Genomic DNA, 18,033 nt, shown 5'->3' with positions numbered 1-18,033 from the left:
CAGCAGGAATCGCCCTCACTCAGCAGCCTCTGCCTGCTCCTACCACCAAGGTTTTTGGTGGGGAGGTGGTCAGACCCCCAGGGCCAGGCTTGGGCAGGACTCAGAGGTTGCTCGCCCACCTCTAGGGCAGAAAGAGCCAGCGGAAAAGAGATGGTGGAGACACGATAAGACCCAAAGCCTCACCCTCCTTTGTGCTCCCAGTACCCTTGGTGAGTCACAGGTCGGCCCAAATTTACGCCCTCCAGCAGCAACTTTATTTTTGACCTTTTTTGAGGTCGTGAGTCATGTCGCTTTCCCCAACTCATCTCACACGTCACCCACCACGAGGCCAGGATGGACCCAAAGACGACAAGCTGAAATATCTTGGATGATCCTTATGGGTCCCTTCCAGCTTGAGACATTCTATGATTCTGTGATTTTTGATCCATGGAGACTCAAAGGCATCATGATGTGACGGGGTGAAAGACACAACTGATGCCAAGTGACATAAGAGCCGCATCCAACAGGCACTGGTGACCTCCTCAAGCATCCCAACCTCTCTAAGTAAACTTTTGGGTGATTCCTAGTTAAATACTCACCCCTCAGTGAGAATTTGCTGGTTGTTCAGGCCGTGCTGGGGACAGGTTCCTCTGCGGGCGCATCTGGGACACCTGCAAACCTTCACCGACACACAAGCTGCCACCACACCCCCCTCACTCCATGTTTCTGCAGAAGATGGATGTCAGGATCTATCCCCCCACCATGACCAGTCCCCCATGACCTTGGCTAGCCGGGGTTACCGAGCCAGCAGCCCGGAGATTTCCTGTTAATGCCGTGAGGAGAGCTCCACATTTCCTTGGGATCCTTTGTGTGTCGGTGCTATTTTGGATCCCACCTCTTTTTTTCTTCAGTTCCACACCCACACCTCCCTCAGGGTGGGGTCTTCCTGGATAACTGGGAGCTCTATATATACACACATGTGTACATATGCACCTACACATATTTATGTAGCTGTGCCTGTGAGTTGAGCCTTCGGGCACTGACTGGACACGGAGGACTTGGCAGGAGGCTCGGTGCTATTCTTTAGGTGGGGAGAGCCTAGGAAGGGAAGGACACAGCAAACCCTCCCTCCTATTCAAAACTATTTAAAGACTGTCTGGCACTGAGTTTCTTTCCCACCAAATGGCTCCAGTGACGATCTGGCTTTATAGGCTCTGTAATCTGATCAACTTCTATTGTTGGCAAATTCATAATTGCCTCATTATTTAACAGTTGGTTCTACAGAAAAAAAGAATATCCATTTTAGCTTTTTGTTGTTGTTGTTTTGCTTTATTTTGTTTTTCAGGACCACTAGGACTCAATTTCTATTTGAAGAACTTGTGTTCTTCAACAGCTCCTGCTCTTCCCCTCCTTAAAATAACACACATGATCACAGGAATCACTGATCAAAGGCACGAACAGTGAGTGATGACCTTTTTCAGTGCTGTCCCAATGAAAGGTTCTCCAGCACAGCATATTTATTACTCAGTGGCCTTTTACTGAGAGAAACGCAGGCAGAGGAAGCGTTCAAAGCCAGGTTGGATGGGGTTTGAGTAACCTGGTCTAGTGGAAGGTGTCCTTGCCCATGGCAGGGGGGTGGAATGAGATAATATTTAAGATCCCTTCCAATCCAATCCATTCTATGATTCCATGTTCTAGGGTTTACCTCTGGAGAGGAACGATGCTCCTGGAAGCACTATGTGCTGGCTCATACCCTTGCTCAGCCACAACTCTCCAAAACAAACCTCATTACATTTCTTAACCTCTCCCTGTCCTAGTTTCCCCATCTCTACATGCAAGAGTGGACAGTTTTTGGATAGAGGAGCTGCCTTCACTCATAGGCTGGTCCAGCACCTTTCTAACCGGGGCCTCAACCTTGGTGAGGTGCCAGAGCAATACAAATAATTACTAATAGTAAATCCCATGGGAGTCTATTACATTATGGTTCAACTTCCTCCCAAACAATTGCTCCTCTTCCTTGCTTTGTATGTTCTTCAAAAGAAGCGGCTGCTGTGCTTTAGGGCTGGGACACCGGCCGTGGTAAACATTCACCCTGCTCAGCTGGGCCTGGGCAGCAAAAAAGGAGATAAATCTGATGTAAGACAATCACATTGAGGGCGGAAAAAGAAAAATGAGGGTTTAATGGAAATGGCAACGTAGCAGCACGAAACAGCTCTTACCCTGAAAGGTCCCTTAGGGCACATTTATTCACTATTTGCAGGATGATCTTACTCGGATCGGCAATAAGAGCAAGAAATGTGGAGAGCAGAAGTGCCCATTGGTCTCAGGGCTCAAAACATCTTCATCCAGAGAGTGGTGAAGGCCCTGGCACTGCAGGAGTGCTCAGCTGAGGGAAGCAGCAGAGATTTATTGTGGACAGTGCCAGTGCTTGGACATGTCCCTGCTTTCTGCCTGCACTGTGGGCACCCGGCCTGCACCACCCAAAAGGTGCATAAAGGGAAAGATGACCCATAAATGGGGAGAAAAATGCTCCTGGCCCACAGCCAGTGGACCAGATTGTCTTTGTAGGCTGTACAGAGTACAGGAGCACCTCAATGCCACAGATTTGGGTACAACATCAAACTCCTAGAGGGAGCTGGGAACCCCAAATACCGAGTGTTCAACAAAAGGCTTCACAAAAGTCCACAACAGTGGTTTGAGCTGGATCACCTCAGAGCAGAGTGGGCTTTGGTTGGGCTCTCTTGAGGTCCTTGTGTCCTCATTTGGACAGTTTGCCCTGAAACACATGGTGGGCTGTCTCTGAGGATGTTTTCCCATTGCCAGGACCAGGAATTCAGGCCTCCACAGCAGGTAGCAAAGTGGAGAAGGAAGAAAGGTCTTGCTTATTAATCGACCAACTGGCCTGACTTAATGCTGACAAAGAACAATGCCTATTTTGCTCACCCCTTCCAAGATGGAGCCTGCAAAGGCTTTAATTAGTCAATTAAATGTGGCTTTGTCATAGGAGATGAGACACAACCGGGATCAGCCAGCTGGGTTCTTGGCTGCTGAATGACATTGTCTTTCCAGCCCAGTGACCTCATTGTTATGACTCAATAGGGGAACAATGTTGTCCACCCAGCAGCCCAGCAAGGAGTGAGATTCCTGTGTGGTTACAGCTGAGCAGAAGAGCATGGGAAGTTGTGGGATGTCACTGGGATGGGGATCCAAAGCTTTGCACTCGCCGGGTTTCAATGGCATTGCGTGCTGAGAAACTCCAGCCAAAAAATATAATCTATAATACAAATACAGCATGACACAGTGGCCATACTCAGCTCTCCAAAGACTTCCTGGATGGGTAGGTGCAGGTAGGGAGTTTGAGCATGAAGAGATTCACTGGTTAGGGAGCACAATCCTAAATGATATCTCATGGGAAGGAAAGCTTGCAACACCTACATCCACAGTGGCCTGGTTGGAAAAGACCCCTGTCCATGTCACCTTTTGAGTTCAGGGCTTTGCTGGCATCTTTCTGCCACCAAAATATCTCCCTGCCACCAAAACCCTTCTCTCCAGGGCAGTGCCTGGAGGTTGTGCTGCAGGGCAGGCCATGGCAGGGCAAGGGGAGGGAGCAAAGGAAGCAGGAAGGAAGAAGGAGCTGCATCCCCTCCCTGCTGTTAATCATCCTCCTCTTTCTCCTAAAAGCAGCCATCAGGTCTGCAAACACCAAGTTGAATTCCCACCTTGGAGGGGATCCATGGAGGTGACCAGCAGCTCTGTGTGCAGAGCTGGGATGTGGGGCTGGGCTTGGTAATAATATTCAAATTCCTCTGCTCTTGAGACAGCAGAGACCAGATCCTGCTTTTGGCTCAGTAGTGAAACTCTGATGTGTCAGCTTGGACATTTCCTTTAGAAAACTGAGCTGGAGTCACAGTGGGGTTGGGGATGGGAAGAGAGGGCAGGGACTGCAGGTCAGGTCTGTCTGTGATGGGACCCACAGAAGGGCATCAGCAGAGCAGAGGAGGGAGAGAGCACTGAACTGGGATCCAGTGGGTGCTGCTGGTTGGAATCCAGGAATGGGGAGTTTGGAGGGAGAGCAAATGCAGCCCCACTTGGGGGATGTGCTACACTGGGGAAGGCTGAAGCTACATGAACAGCCCTGTCATGTTTGCGAGTGACCCCTCGCCAAATCAAAGCATGGATTTGCTGCAGAAACCACCCAATTTTATGAGATACAAGAAAACAGCTTCCCTGACTATGGAAGGGCAGAAGTGATGACTGAAAAATCCACAGACAGGATTCAAATGCACATTTGGAGAAGCACAATCAGCTGTGCAAAAAGACCCTCCCGTTGCCCTGAGCCCCACCTCATCCTGACATCTCTGGAAATTATTATCTGGGCAAAATGTTGCTGAACACCACTAAGAAACCAAGCCCTGAGACTGGTGAGCATGGAGGCCAGAAAGAGCTGAGCCATCAAAAGCAAACAATGACTTCTAGCAGTGATTATTGATAATTCTCAGTAATTGATTGTTGATTGCTTTAAATTCTCGGTAACTGATTGCTTTAAATAATTAATAACTTGCAAGTCTACCTACTACAGACACTGTTCTCTGGTGCAGCCATGTTCATGGCCCCTCTTACCTGGCATAGAATCACCATAGAATCATAGAAAGGAACCTTGAAGATCAACAGCACCAAGTCCTTTGTCCAGCAAACTTCTGCACAGCACAGTAGCAAAATAAAAGGGACACACATGCTGGAAGCCAGGCATTGCATTCTGGGACCATGGGGGATGCAGCAGATGGACAAGTCCTGTGTTGCTGCAGGATTTGGATCAGATCTCCCAAATGGGAGCAGAACAGTGTCGGAGAAAAGGAAATGTGATGGAGATGAGTTACAGCAGCAGGACATTTGTATGTTAGTTCCTCACCCTTGGTGAGGGAAGGTGGCTCAAATCCAAACCCAGTCAGCTCTAAAAGTTGTTCTTCATTGCTACAAAACAAATGCATTACTCCTAATCTATACTATCAAGGAGAGGGCTCCTCCTTTCCCCACTCTGGGGAGTTTCATGGAAAAATCCATGGATTGAGCAGGCTGGGATGATGTGCAACTCTTAGACTTTGGAAAGTCCTGAGAGGTCCAGGTGGCACCAAGCTCCTGTAACAAGCCTTTAGTGGGGAGAAATATGGGAAATCTGCCCACAGGGACCTCAGGCACATCTGTCCACCTCAGCAAAGAACAAAGCTGTTGCTTAAAAACAGGAGCTGAGAGATCTGAGGGTCTTTCTTTCTCTGCCTCTGTGAAACAAATTCCTGCATCGGGAATACTTCTTACTTCAGACATAGGCTGTGAGCATCTGGTCTTGCTGGATTTGGGCAGAGGCAAAATCTTATTACCCCTTCTCTCTCCTGTCCCTCAGCGGGGTGAGTGCCCCTGCTCAGGCTGAGCTGAAATCCTTGCAGGAACAGCTCATGGGTTGCACTTTTATTACCCTTCCCTTCCCTGAGCCCCCCCACTGTGATGAGTGTCAGCCTTCAGGATGGGAGTAAATAAAGTGAATCCCAAAAGTGCTTTCCAAAATCCAGCTTCAAAGCCAGTTTTCCTACAGAGGTTTCCCAGTGCTAGTCCCACTCACCATCCGCTTTATCAACCCTCTTCCTCCAGCGCCTCAGGATACCAATTTTCCCAGCCAAGACAGAGATAAACCCGTGCCCCAAAACTGCTTCTGAGCTGGATTATAAGGAAACCCTCCCTAAAAGGCCAGCTGGGCTGTATTTGCAGGCTCGGGGCAGCCCCTGCTCCCGGGGAAAGCAGCTTTACATCCATCCCGGCATCGCTGCTGTCACCCCCCCTCCAGCGAACCCCCGCCTAATCAGATTGGAGTGGTCCTGCCAGACACGCAAAATGCTCTCACGGAAGACAAAGAGTGGAGCTGCCACCCTCATCCGCCAGCTCAAACACAAACACAGGCCCCGAAATAGCCGGCATTCCTTCGGCACGGCCGGCCCCCGAGCGCTTCTCCTCAAACCCGCGAGGCACAGGCAGAGTCTTTTGGGTGGTTTTCCGAATTTTAAAAATTATTATTTATTCATTTTGCAGTTTTTTATCAGGACTGTTAGCGGGGTTTTTTCTGTGTGAGGGCATACGGAGAGTTTGCACAGTGGGATCTCGGCAGCCACACCCTCCAGAGCTTTGGGTCTGGCCCCAAATACACCCGCTCTCCACAGTGTCCCCCCGACTTTCTCACCAATAATCATCGTGTTGGGGCTCTCCACCCATCCCGAGGCCTATCCAGTTATCCGCACTGTGTCCTGCAATGCTGGAACATTCTGCACTGGCCAGGGAGAGCAAGCAGAGGGTTCTGCGGGAGCTGCTGGTGGGGCAAGATGCTGATGAGATGCTGTAACCCCATTCCTAATGTGAGCAGGGGAGGGAAAGCCCTGCTCCCTTGGGGTTCCCTGTACCACCAAAAGTCCTTTAAACCCCCCAGAATTTTACCCAGCACAGCCGTCAGCTACCCATGGCCAGATGCATAACAGCAGTACACAAAAAATTGAATTTTTTTAAAGCAGAAAACAATCTCTTCACTTTTTCATCCCATCAGTTTGGATTCCTGTCTCTCCCCCCCAGTCCTCTCTCAAGGGCATTTATAAAGGACTACACAATGTACATGTTGACCATGAGGTCCCATATTTTTTCTGCCCCCTTACGTGTCTACATTTCTCCCTTCTCCCACTGGTCTACATTTCTTCTTCTTGTGCCACTTGCTTTGCCAAAATAAAAGCTTTTTCCCCCCAACTCAGCTGCCCTAAATCACCCCCAGAAACCGAAGCCATGATTTGGAGAAACCTGAAATGGGTAACGTGGACAGTGGTGGGTGACTGGCTTTGTGCTTTGCTGTGCAGCCCAGAGGGGTGGTTGTTTTGACCATCCTTTCCCTCATTAGGAATTGCTGATCACCACCCCATCCACCACTGACATTCTCCTGGTTGGAAAACTCCACAGTAAATAAGATTTGGGGTGAGATAGTAAATTGTAGGCCGGGTTTGGAGAACCACTCACTATGGAAGAGCCTCTGGTTCCCATGGCCATCATGGGATATTGCTCCTCCCAACATCCTGAGAGGGATTTGGGCTAATCAAATGCAGAGTGAGGGCTACAGGGTCTTGCCCAGGGTCTGTTAGTGCATCCTCCACCTTAGGCTGGGTTCAACTGCAGCTTATCAGGGAACTTTATGAGCCTAAACTGACATTTTGTAGCAGAAACAGAACACCCATGTCACTGGCAGTGGCACAGCAGTGATGGCAGGAGTGGCATCACAATCATCTCAAGATCATTTTATTTTCCTTTTTTTCCACCCCCTGTGATTGTTGCCTTAAATAGCAAAGTTTTATTTCTCAGGCTTGCTGGATAAAGTGCTCTCATGTTGGATCAGCAAGGGGATGCATTAAAATAGGCTGGATGAGGAGATCCAGGATTCACCAGGCTCTGTGAAATTGTCTATGAATAGTGTTTTACTTGGAAAAGAAGAAGGGGAATTCAGGTTATCCCTGCCATCCTCACCAAACTGCCATGATAGGCATGCACTGTGGATGGATGGAGGTCCACCAGGATCTGCTAGGCTATGTTGCTCCCCTGGACACAAGAAGGATCTTTCCAATCTGGGCTTGTCCTATTGGGAATGGGTGTACTCCCTGCCATGGGCCACGATCCATCAAGGCCAAATCTCTTCCTAATTTGTAAAAGGCCAAATTAAAAACAAATAATAAAAAAAATAATTAAATATACTTCAGTAAGACCAAACCCAAGCAGGGTACTCATGGCACTTGGGGAATTTGGATTTTCTAACACTAAACAGGATTGGATTTGGATGCGGGACAAAAACCGGGCAGCCAGTTAAAGGAAGCCTCGTTAATTCTTGCTTCTCTTTCCTTTAATTGCCTTCTACCCACACTATGGGCAGATATCCAGGGTATCCAGACACCCAGTGTGGGGTTCTTCTGTCAGAAGTTACACATATAAACCTCAGCTATCCATTGAAATTCCCTCTGCAGATCAAGGGGAGACACAGCCAGCCGCTCGATCCACAGTTAATTCCAAGAAAACAATTGGAAACTGGCAGCTGAAAAATAAAATTGTTTTCCTCTCCCATTTTAAACAGTAAAAGTGAATTTTAGGGGAACAACTCCTGCTTGTTCAGAATCCTCGAGGGACACGAAACAATTCATTTCAGTCATGAAATAAACCCCATCACTAAGCTTGAGATTTGCTCAGTGAATTGCTCAGCACTAAAACTCAAAAGTGTGTTGAAAACTTTATTCATTAGGTAACCAGGCCCTGGGTTATTTGATGTGACTTAAAGGAATTTTAAATGCTGTTTTGCATCTGTCAGTTTAACAGCAATTTCCTCTACAAGCAAAGAGCGTTTTCCACCAATAAACCCAAAATTAGTTTTATTCATCATTACCAAGGAAGACTTCGGAGATGCATAAATTAGAAATCAAGACAGAGAGGCATCAGGCTATAAAATTGCTTAAACAAATATGTTCAAGAGTGTGTCAACCTGGTTGGAAAACACAGTTGAAAGGCAAGAGTGGGCTGTAAATCTCCAAGTTTTACAATGAGGAGAATTAGCCCTGCCGAAGGGATGTAGCTATGAATTGTAAATGAAAAACATGATTAAAATCAAATCATTCAAATTCTGACTTTCTCCTGCCGTATTTTAAGTCGTGATTAAAATTCATAATTTAAGCCACATCAATTTAAATCAAAGCACCCTGCCATAAAATGAGGTTTTTGAACCCTTTGTGAGGTTTTAATGAGGAAAAAAAAAAAAAAAAAAGATCGTCCTCCTGTTGAATGAAGTTAATGGGGATTTATTGGTGCCATTCATGGGCAGGAACTATCTTAGAAGCCTCCAAAATCACATAGACTGAGAGCCTTGAGGGCTTTTTTTAGTCATCTGGGAAAATTTTAAGGAAACAAAATAATTTTCTATAATAGGGTGTTGTATTAATCTCTAAACATCCCCCCCCCCCCCCAGTATTCCACATGACTGTTCAGGACAGGAAAATTTATTCCTTGTGCCAAAGAGGTTGACACCTCTCATGGCCTTTTTGGCATGGGAATTACCCCAAGTGATGGTGGGCTGAGATTAACTCTTGCACACTTGGAAAATGGGCTCAAGGGGGTGATTTTTGCTTTCTGACTTCACAGCTGATGTGATGCCATGTCCCACTTTGCTTATAATTTGCCCTGGTTGTCTCTCAGTTGGATGAGGCTTTTCTGGGAGCCCCAGAATTGCTGGTTCATCCCATTTGCAGCACACACATCCCAGCTTTTCATTGCCACGTGGGATTTTGGGGGGGCTTATGGCATTGTTGGGATTTGGTATAAACTCATGTGGCCTCAGAAGGAGGCAGTGGAGAGCACAAACACCTCACAGCCAGATCAGGGTAAAAATGAAAACCATATTAGAAGGAAAAAATAACAAAAAGGAAAATAAAAAACACGAGGGGGTCGTTTTGTGCTTTTACTGCACGTTGCTACTTTCTCCACTTTGCCAAGAGAAACCCATGGGAGCAAATTTGTATTTATTTATTTGTTATTTTAATTCCTTTAGGCTCCAAAACCAAATCAGGGCACCAGCAGAGAGTGATGACTGAAAAAATGCATTAATGAGAAAGCTGGTTTGGAGCAATCCCAGCCTGGTTTGAGGGTGCTACTCGTTAGCTGGCCTAGTACCTGGTAGAAACTTGCTCCCTTTACCTGTGCTTTAAACATTTCTTCTGTTGCTTAATAAATTAGAAATGTCCAACCAGGACAACTTTATTGTTTATTTAGCATAAATATATCTATCTATCCCCAAGGCCTTGATTACTTGATGTTATTCCAGCACAACCACTGCTAACCAGATCCGGGCTGGCACAGAGCATCTCCTTAACACTACTCTGCTTTTTCTCACAGCCAAGGCTTGCAGTATCTTGATAAGCAGCATATAATGGTCACCCTGAGAGCTCTCCACTTCCCTCAGCCTGCAGCAGTATCATTTAAACTTTTCCTTTTTTTTTTTTCCCCCCCCAGTTGCCTACGTGGTGGAATGTCTTATCTCACCCTCCTGCCTTCAGACTCCAGGGAGGAGGGGAAAAAAAAAAAAAGTGGTCTTTGCTATTAGATTTCAAAGAAGGACTTTCTCAAATACAGTTTTTCCAAATCTTTCTGAAGAGCCTTTCAAGTCCCCTTTGTCAAAGTTAGAGATCTGGCATTTTTCTCTCTGCCTTCATCTAACAGAAGCCACTTAGAATAAATGTCTGACAAGGTTGTCTCCTCATTTCTCTACGATAGATTTAATATATATTTAAGCACTATAGCTTAATAACTCTAAGCCAATTTCTCCCTTCTCTTCCAGTTAAATTTGCTAAAATCAATTAAGGCTGCAAGAGAAAATTTCAGCCTTTGCCATTAGTAACTAAGGCCTTATTCTTCCATTGCAAAATGACCTTCCTTCTGCCTTTCACCACTCTCATGAGCCATGTGGCCTCAGACCAAAGCTCCCTGCACACAGAATTTGTAAGACAGAGAAAAAGGCTCTGGATTAACGCAATTTTTATTAAGGATGCTAAGAATATCAACTGGACCTCAAAGCAACATCTAAAATGGGACCAACTCAGAAATAAAACATTCCCTTTTCCATTTTGGAGGAGGTTATAACACAGATCCCATCTGCCTATTTCCAAAGATCTGTCCTGCTCCTGACATCAAACACAGGTTTGGGTTTTAAACCCAAGGATCATATTCTTATTTGCCTTTACGTTTTGCAGCCTTTAGGGTGCACCCCTGAACTACTACCAAGATGTTCTTCCAAATCCCAAAATACATCTTTTTTTTTGATGTTTTTAAGTGCATATAGACACTGTTCTACAACACCAGGGACACGGTGTGATTCTTGGGGTGTCCTGTGTAGGGCCAGGAGATGGACTCAGTGATCCTGACGGGTTCCTTACAACTCAGTATATTCTATGATAAGTATTTTGAGGAGCAGATTCTGGATATTTTTGGTGCAATGTTGGATCATGTTGAGGAGCATATATGGAAACAAACATTTCTAGTGGACAAATTAGCCCAAAACACATCTAAATTACCTTCAGAGGATGCAGCTGAATTAAAGGACAGCTCAGCTCCAACCTTGAACACGCTGGCTAAGTATTTGAACCTACATGGCATTACCTTGGGTCCTTCAGTAGGAGGAAGAAGCAACTTGTCCCCTGGGACTCCCAGTTTTCCCCTCCTCCACAAGCCAGCTCATCCCAAACTGGAGCCCAGTGATTTTCTGCTGCCAGCCAGCCCCAGCACTACACCAGGACACGGAACCTTGGACATTATGCACAAGTCAAGCCATGCTGAAAGCCAAACCTCAACGTTGCCTTCCCTCAGCTGGTTTATTGTGGATGCACCTCTAAAAGCAGGTGCTTCAGCCCAAAACAAAGGCTCATTCCCCTTCCTCACCCCTTCTGCTCTGTGCAGGGCATTGAGGCGCCACACTGAGTTAATTTTAACAAGCTGTTTGCATCCTCCCTGTCTCCTTGCAATACTTTGTCACCAAAGTGTCACCGGTGCCTGCTGAGCGCCCCTGGCCCGCGGCCAAGCGAGCTGTGAGACACACGTTGTCCACGGGGCAGAAAAGGTGCCTGCAACATTCAGAGCAGCAGGAGCTGCAGAGATCTGCAAAACAGACACATTTAGGGACGAGAAAACCTTCATTAACAAGGCCTGGGGCTCAATAAGCAAATAAGCACTGGAGGATGTTGGTGCCTTTGGAGTTCGGAGCACCTTCACTCCGAGTCTTGAAGGAGAGAGGGTTTTTTTCTTCTCTTTAGGGTTGATGGGGCATCCTGGCACTTTCTGGTTCCAAAAGGATTTCACAGAATCACAGAATATTCAGACATGGAAGGGACCCACAAGGATCATCAAGTCCAACTCCTGGCCTTGCAGAGGACAACCCCAAGAATCCCACCACGTGCCCAAGAGCGTTGTCCAAATGCTTCTTGGACTCTGGCAGCTTTGGTGCCATGACCACTTCTATGGGGAGCAATACTTGGTACCAAAGGCTGACTCTGAGACACACTGGGACTCAAATCAAGTGAATATGTCCATGCAATGCTGAAAAAGGTCACCCAAAATAACCCATCCCAGAATTTTGTACTTCCAGAAAGCAGTAACTTTACTATTGGCATTTTCTAAGACTCCTCCAGACACTCACTATTTCCAGCACTATTTGTAATTCAAAGCCAGCAAGAAACTTGAAGGAGGCTGAATCATCCTTTAGGGAACCTCAGGTTTCCTCAGAGGATGGTGAGGCCCTGGCACAGGTTGCCCAGAGAAGTTGTGGCTACCCCATCCATGGAAGTGTCCAAGGCCAGTTTGGATGGGGCTTGGAGCAACCTTGTCTAGTGAAAGGTGTCCCTGCCCATGGCAAGGGGTGGAACTGGATGATATTTAATGACTCTTCCAACCCAAACCATTCTGTGGTTCCATGATGAACTCTCTCCCTTAGCTGTGGAAGGAGGTGAGGACACTGATACCCATCCCCGGGAAGTTCACCTTGAAGAAAAATACCATTACATCTGGTGGCCCCAGGCTGTAACACTATAAAGGGGTGGAAAACAAGCAGTGCAAAGTCACCAGCTCCTCCTGAATCACAGCACAAAGCTCCAAATTTAGTGGGTCTCATGATAAAAGCCCTCTTTGTGGTTTGTGCCTTCTGCCCTTGCAGCATCGCGCAGTTGCTTCTGGCCACGGAAAGCTCTTGTTGCATTGCAGTCCCCTGCTCACCAGAACCTCATGGAATCATGGAAGGTCAGAAAAGACCTCTAAAATCATTGAGTCCAACCACTAACCTAACACTGCCTGGTCCACCACTAAACCAGGTCCCTAAGCACCACGTCTACTTGTTTTTTGAACACTTCTCACTGTTCTTTGTCCTGCAGTAGCCCCAGCTGAGAGAATCTCCTCATCCCTGACCACTCATCACACGGTCTCTCCACCAAACAGCACATAATTTAAGAAAAAACAGGAAAAATAGAGACAGAAATGCTGTCACAGTCCTTTAAACAGCATTTCAGCTCTTCATATATGATTTTTGTACAGTAACAGGGAAGATCATATTTTTGTTCCCAGCTCTACCTTCTCAGACAAGGTCGTTTAGCACAAAAATTAATATGTTTTTGGATATGGTACATTTAGACACTTCTAAACTGGAGTTGTGATATGGGCAGAGCATATCCCTCCTGCCCCCACCCAGTTTCCTCGAGGATCTCCAGAGCAAAACGCCAGAAGGCTCCAGCACAACTCTACAAAAAATATACAATTAGAGCCATAAAACCTGGTGAAGCTCAGACAAACTGTTCCCAAGCCTCCAAAATAACAGGAGAAAGAACCTTCACTCTGTGTTGTGGGACACCATCACACCAGGTAATTCTAGAAGGAAAATAGGGATTTTCTTTTGGTTAAACCCCAATGGCAGATGGAGAGGGTTTGGGGGGAGATGGGTGGCACTTCCCCAAACCCCACCATGCAGTGGGACCTGCAAGACTCCCATGCAGAATCAGGTTTGAGCCTGGCTGTCTCACAAACTGGAAGAGAAAGACTTGGCGGATTTGTTTGAGAATTCCAAGCCCAAAGGAACTGCTCTCTGACATGTGGAGTATCCAGCAAAGCCCTGGGGGTTGCAGCAGACAGAGCACAGGTAGCTGGAGAACAACAAATGCCAGATGACTGTGCATGGCTTAGAGTGGGAAAAAAAAGGCAAGGTTTGCTCAGAAGCTCTGTGTGAAGGAAAGGGCAGGCATTGCAAGAATTCAGAAACAACATCCTTAGGTGGAGATGGGCCAGTTATGGAAGAAGCTGAGCACGTAAACAGGCTTTGGACAAGGAAGTTGGCAGGAGCGAGTGAAATCTCCTCGGAGGCTTCGGGAGATTTCACACTCCTGCACATGGGGAATGGACCAAACCGGGCCACCTGGATTCCTGCAGAGTTCAAACCCTCTGTGGTGTTCAGCCCTCAGAGCTGAGGGTGATTGTTGGTCATACAAGAGCGCTGTCAGGCTGGGAGAACTGAGGGTGAGGCGGATCCTCAGGCTCACAACCTGCGTGTTTCTGTCTGTGTCACTCCCCCTCAGATCAGAAGTGGGGAGGGAGGAATTTCTGTGCATCCACAGGTGGATTTGCTACCTGCTTGGTCCTAATACTGCCTGGACCACTTGGAAACAAAGCTGAAGGCACCTGGGCTTGGAGCCTGAGCTGCCATAGCACAGGCAGATGTTACAGCAGGATCTCACCTCCACAGAGCATCACTGTAATAAGGATGAAACCCCACTCACCCCATCCTCCCCAGCCCTGCAAAGCCCCCAGGGGGGGCTCTGGGTGCTGCAGTGGGTCCTTGAAGACAGGGCAAAGAGGCCACCCAGACCAGCATCATGGAGAAGGGGACAAAATTTGGGGTACCTAAACCCCAACAGCTCCTCTCTGTGCTCACAGGGGCGCAGCACAGCAGAGAGATCCTCGCTGGCCATAAATAACCTCCATCACTCCCCATGGCCTGAGCCCCAAAACATCCCAGAACTTTCTCCCCCACAGATGAGGAGAGAAAATACATGATTTATAAAGTAAATAATAACCAAAGTGCAACCCCAGCCTCCCTAAAAATGCTGAGAACAGACATTTCCAGCCGGTCTCCCATCACCGTCAACATGAATGATCACCAACCTCCTTGTCACAAGCCTTTAGAGCAACTCTCCGGAATTAAATCAGCATATTGCATGGTTCCAGTTCCTTTCATCCAAAGATCTTCAAATGATTTACAAACAATTCTTTAATTAAGCCTTCCAAACAGGCCCCAGGCTACTATTACTGTATCTGCTTTGCCACGGGGTAATCGAAGACACGGCACTGCTAAAACAGCCTGCAAAAAGGTTGCAAAAATCTTATCAAAGTTCCTCCAACAGCAAATGTATTAAGAAGACACTCTGCTTCACTGCTGATTTTGAAACCCTCAGGTTAACCATTTTTTTCTTCTCCTGGAGACATGGCCCCAAATTTGCCTCCTCCCGCCTCTGTCAGGATTAGTTAGTATTCAAAGGATAAAATGGTTTTTTAAAAATGCGCATCTTTGACAGCTTGTCTTCTACAAACACGAATTCCCAGTACCAGGGAACTACCAGTACCGGGGAGCCAGCCCACCTTTGGGAATGAAAAGCAGTGTTTTGGCAACAAGGATTTAAAACCCATCAATCTGAGGTTTGTTTTGATCCAGGCAAAGGGTTTATCTCCAGTGAAGCCCCTTCCTGTTCTTTTTTGCCCCCAGGACAGGTTTCTGCTGTGGCTCTTTTGAATTCTCTGTGAATAAAAATAATTGGTTTTCTCTTCCTGATGCAATTTTGTTATCAGACCCCCCTGTGGGAATACAAGACGCAATGTGGGGAAGGAGTAAATAAAATTAAATATCCCATGAAGACACTGTAATGGGTAACTGAGCCACTCACTGGCTGGTTGAATTTACAGATGTTATTTGCCCAGTGCCATGTTTGCTGCATCTCTTGTACACTCTTGTCTGAAACTGATTTTATCCTGATTTAAGGAGGGAAATAAGAGGGAATCTCTGCGGAATCAGGGGTTTGGGATGACACAAGCCTGGAAGTCAGTATTTCTAGAGAAATAGTTGTACCCAAAAGAGCTGCCTTTAAAAAACTTCAGTAACCTTGTGTTGACTCTGCTCTGCCCCACGCACAGAGGTTGTCACCTTCCAAAAACACGCTCCAAAATCCCCACTTCCCGCTCACCCACCCATTTCACATCCAGTTCAAGGAGAGCAAATCATGCAGGCTCCATCCCAATTTCTTAAGGTACTCGAAATCTTGCAGTTTCACTTACAGACTCAACTTCTTCCCATTTAAGGAGGGGAAAAAAAGATCAATTTTAAGCTTTGAGTAGCTCAGATGATTGCAGAGATACCAGCCTTGAGACTCCAAGCCCAAACACCCAGCAAACAGGGATGACAATTTTGGCCCCTAAGGAAGAAAATCCTGGTGCCAATACCCAGGGAGCAACATAAAAGCATCTCTAAGGAGCTTATTTCAGAACTTAAGAGCAGCAACGAATGACACAAAATGCTGTTTTCAAGGATTTAGTTAATTAATTTCTGAGAAAGGTGTAATAGGATCACTTGAGAGTGTTACAGAAACAGGTCCCCCCACATCCTCCCACTGAAAGCCTGTTTTGTCCCGAGCCCAGAGTATTTATTGCCCCATTCTGAAAAACAAAACCAAACCTTCTGAGAAGGCGAAGTCAGCTAAACTCAGCTAAATTCTGTCCAGCATGAGAAAATTGTATTAACTGCTCCTACTTTATGCCATATATTAATGACACTCAGGCTTCCTGAGCTGTAAGGGGAAGTGAAATCTCTTTTCAAGCCCACCTTGGCATCCAGGAGAGATGGGGGCTCACACCTGCTCACCCATCAAACCCCTGCACCGTGAGTTCCATGAGAGGAACAGGAAAAAAACAGGCAGGCAGAGATTTCAGCCGGACCTCTGGGAATTCACCCCACAGTTAAATCCCCAGGGCCCTGCCTCCACTTGTGCTTTTACCTCCGGAGCCTCCTCCAGCTTTTGTTACCTTGAATAAAAGCACATTCAGCTCAGCAGAAGCTCTTTTGGGAGACAGGAGTCGGAGCAAGATTTCACCTTCTATTTTATTTCGCATTTTATTTTATACTATTTCATTTTATTTGATTCCCACCTCCCTTGTCTTCCCTGATTACAGTGAAGAAACACCCCACTCCTCCCTACCTTTATTCACTTTCCAAAGAATCAATGCATTTCCCTTCCCTGCTACTTTTCCAAGTGGTTTTTTGGCCACCTCTCCAACAAAACACCCCATCAAAGAGCCAGATCTCCCACTCCATCACCCACCACACCCTGAACCCCAACACCATCGCAGGACCCCAGGCACTGTTTCCACTCCCAAACCTCCCCGACACGACACATCCCGCCCGGCTCCACCGCTGCCCCACAGCGAGGGGTCTCCAGTTTAACCTTTTTCCAACTCCTCCATCAACTTCCAGCAGGGAATTGCTTTCTCCCCCCCCGCACTCTTTTCCCACGCCATCTCCACGGTCAGAGGTGATGGTTCGTTTTCGGTACGTGCAGCACCCGGAGCGCTGGACCGCTGCAAGAACAGCCACACCAAGCCGAACCCAAAGTCCCCCCTTGCTCGATGGGACCCTAAAAAATCGCTCTCCCGAGAGAGATGTTTCCCCAACGCCCGGGCAGGGATGCGGGCGGGAAGCAGCGCGTTTGGCTCATCCCGCTGCAGAGCGAACCAGCACTGCGGCTCCTGCACCCGAAGTTGCGCTGCCGCGGAGGGCTGGATGCGCTCGGGTTTTAGCTAAGCGGGGTGATAAACCGGACTCAGGAGGCGGGTGGGAGCTCAGCATCCCCCCCCCCCGGATCGTTTTCCTCCAAACTCGCCGGTAGTAAAGGCAAAACACAGGGGGACGAGAAGGCGAGGGATGCTGGAAGGTGGGGGAAAGGCACGGCGAGGGCAAAAAGCGGGGAAGGAGGCGGCACTCACCGAGCAGCAGCAGCAGCAGCGGGAGCAGCGGCAGCAGCCCCGGAGCCCGCATGGTGCTTCCCGGCTGTCCCGCCGCTCTCCCGGCGCTCAATCCCGGCGGGGCGGGCGGGAGATGCCCTCCCTCCCTCCCTCCCTCCCTCCCTTCCCCGGCCACTGCCCTCCCTCCCCTCCCTTCCCTTTCCCCTGCCCGGGCCCCCCCTTTCCAGGCCGGGGGAGGTGCGGAGCGGCCCCGACCCGCCCCCGCCTCCGCCCCCCGGAGCGGGGGGAGAGAGCGGTGGGATGGGGATGGGGATGGAGGGGGGGATGAGGAGAGGGGGATCCACCTGCCGAGGGGATGTGGAGTTGCGTTAGGATGGGGGTGTGCGGGGTATTTGGGGTTCTCAACTGCATGGGGGCGTTTGGGGGTTTCGTTGGGATTTTGGGGTGTGGGGGGTATTTGGGATTCTT

The 18,033-nt window shown here is 47.9% G+C and overlaps 1 protein-coding gene across 3 annotated transcripts in view; it reads right to left on the bottom strand.

The window, feature by feature from the left end:
• The window catches only part of LOC113958012 (podocalyxin-like), a 47,524-nt gene extending 29,848 nt beyond the window's left edge, over positions 1-17,676 (bottom strand). For all 3 annotated transcript variants that reach the window (XM_027665975.1, XM_027665976.1, XM_027665977.1), the window contains exon 1: positions 17,587-17,676. In XM_027665975.1, coding sequence (XP_027521776.1) covers positions 17,587-17,638 — 52 coding nt within the window. In that variant the 5' untranslated portion in view covers positions 17,639-17,676. The remainder of the gene's footprint in view (positions 1-17,586) is intronic.
• Between the last annotated feature and the right edge of the window lie 357 nt (positions 17,677-18,033).

Source organism: Corapipo altera, unplaced genomic scaffold (assembly GCF_003945725.1).
Source record: "Corapipo altera isolate COAL_440 unplaced genomic scaffold, ASM394572v1 178, whole genome shotgun sequence".
NCBI classification, from domain to species: Eukaryota; Metazoa; Chordata; class Aves; order Passeriformes; family Pipridae; genus Corapipo; species Corapipo altera.
This window is presented reverse-complemented; position numbering and strand designations above follow the sequence as displayed.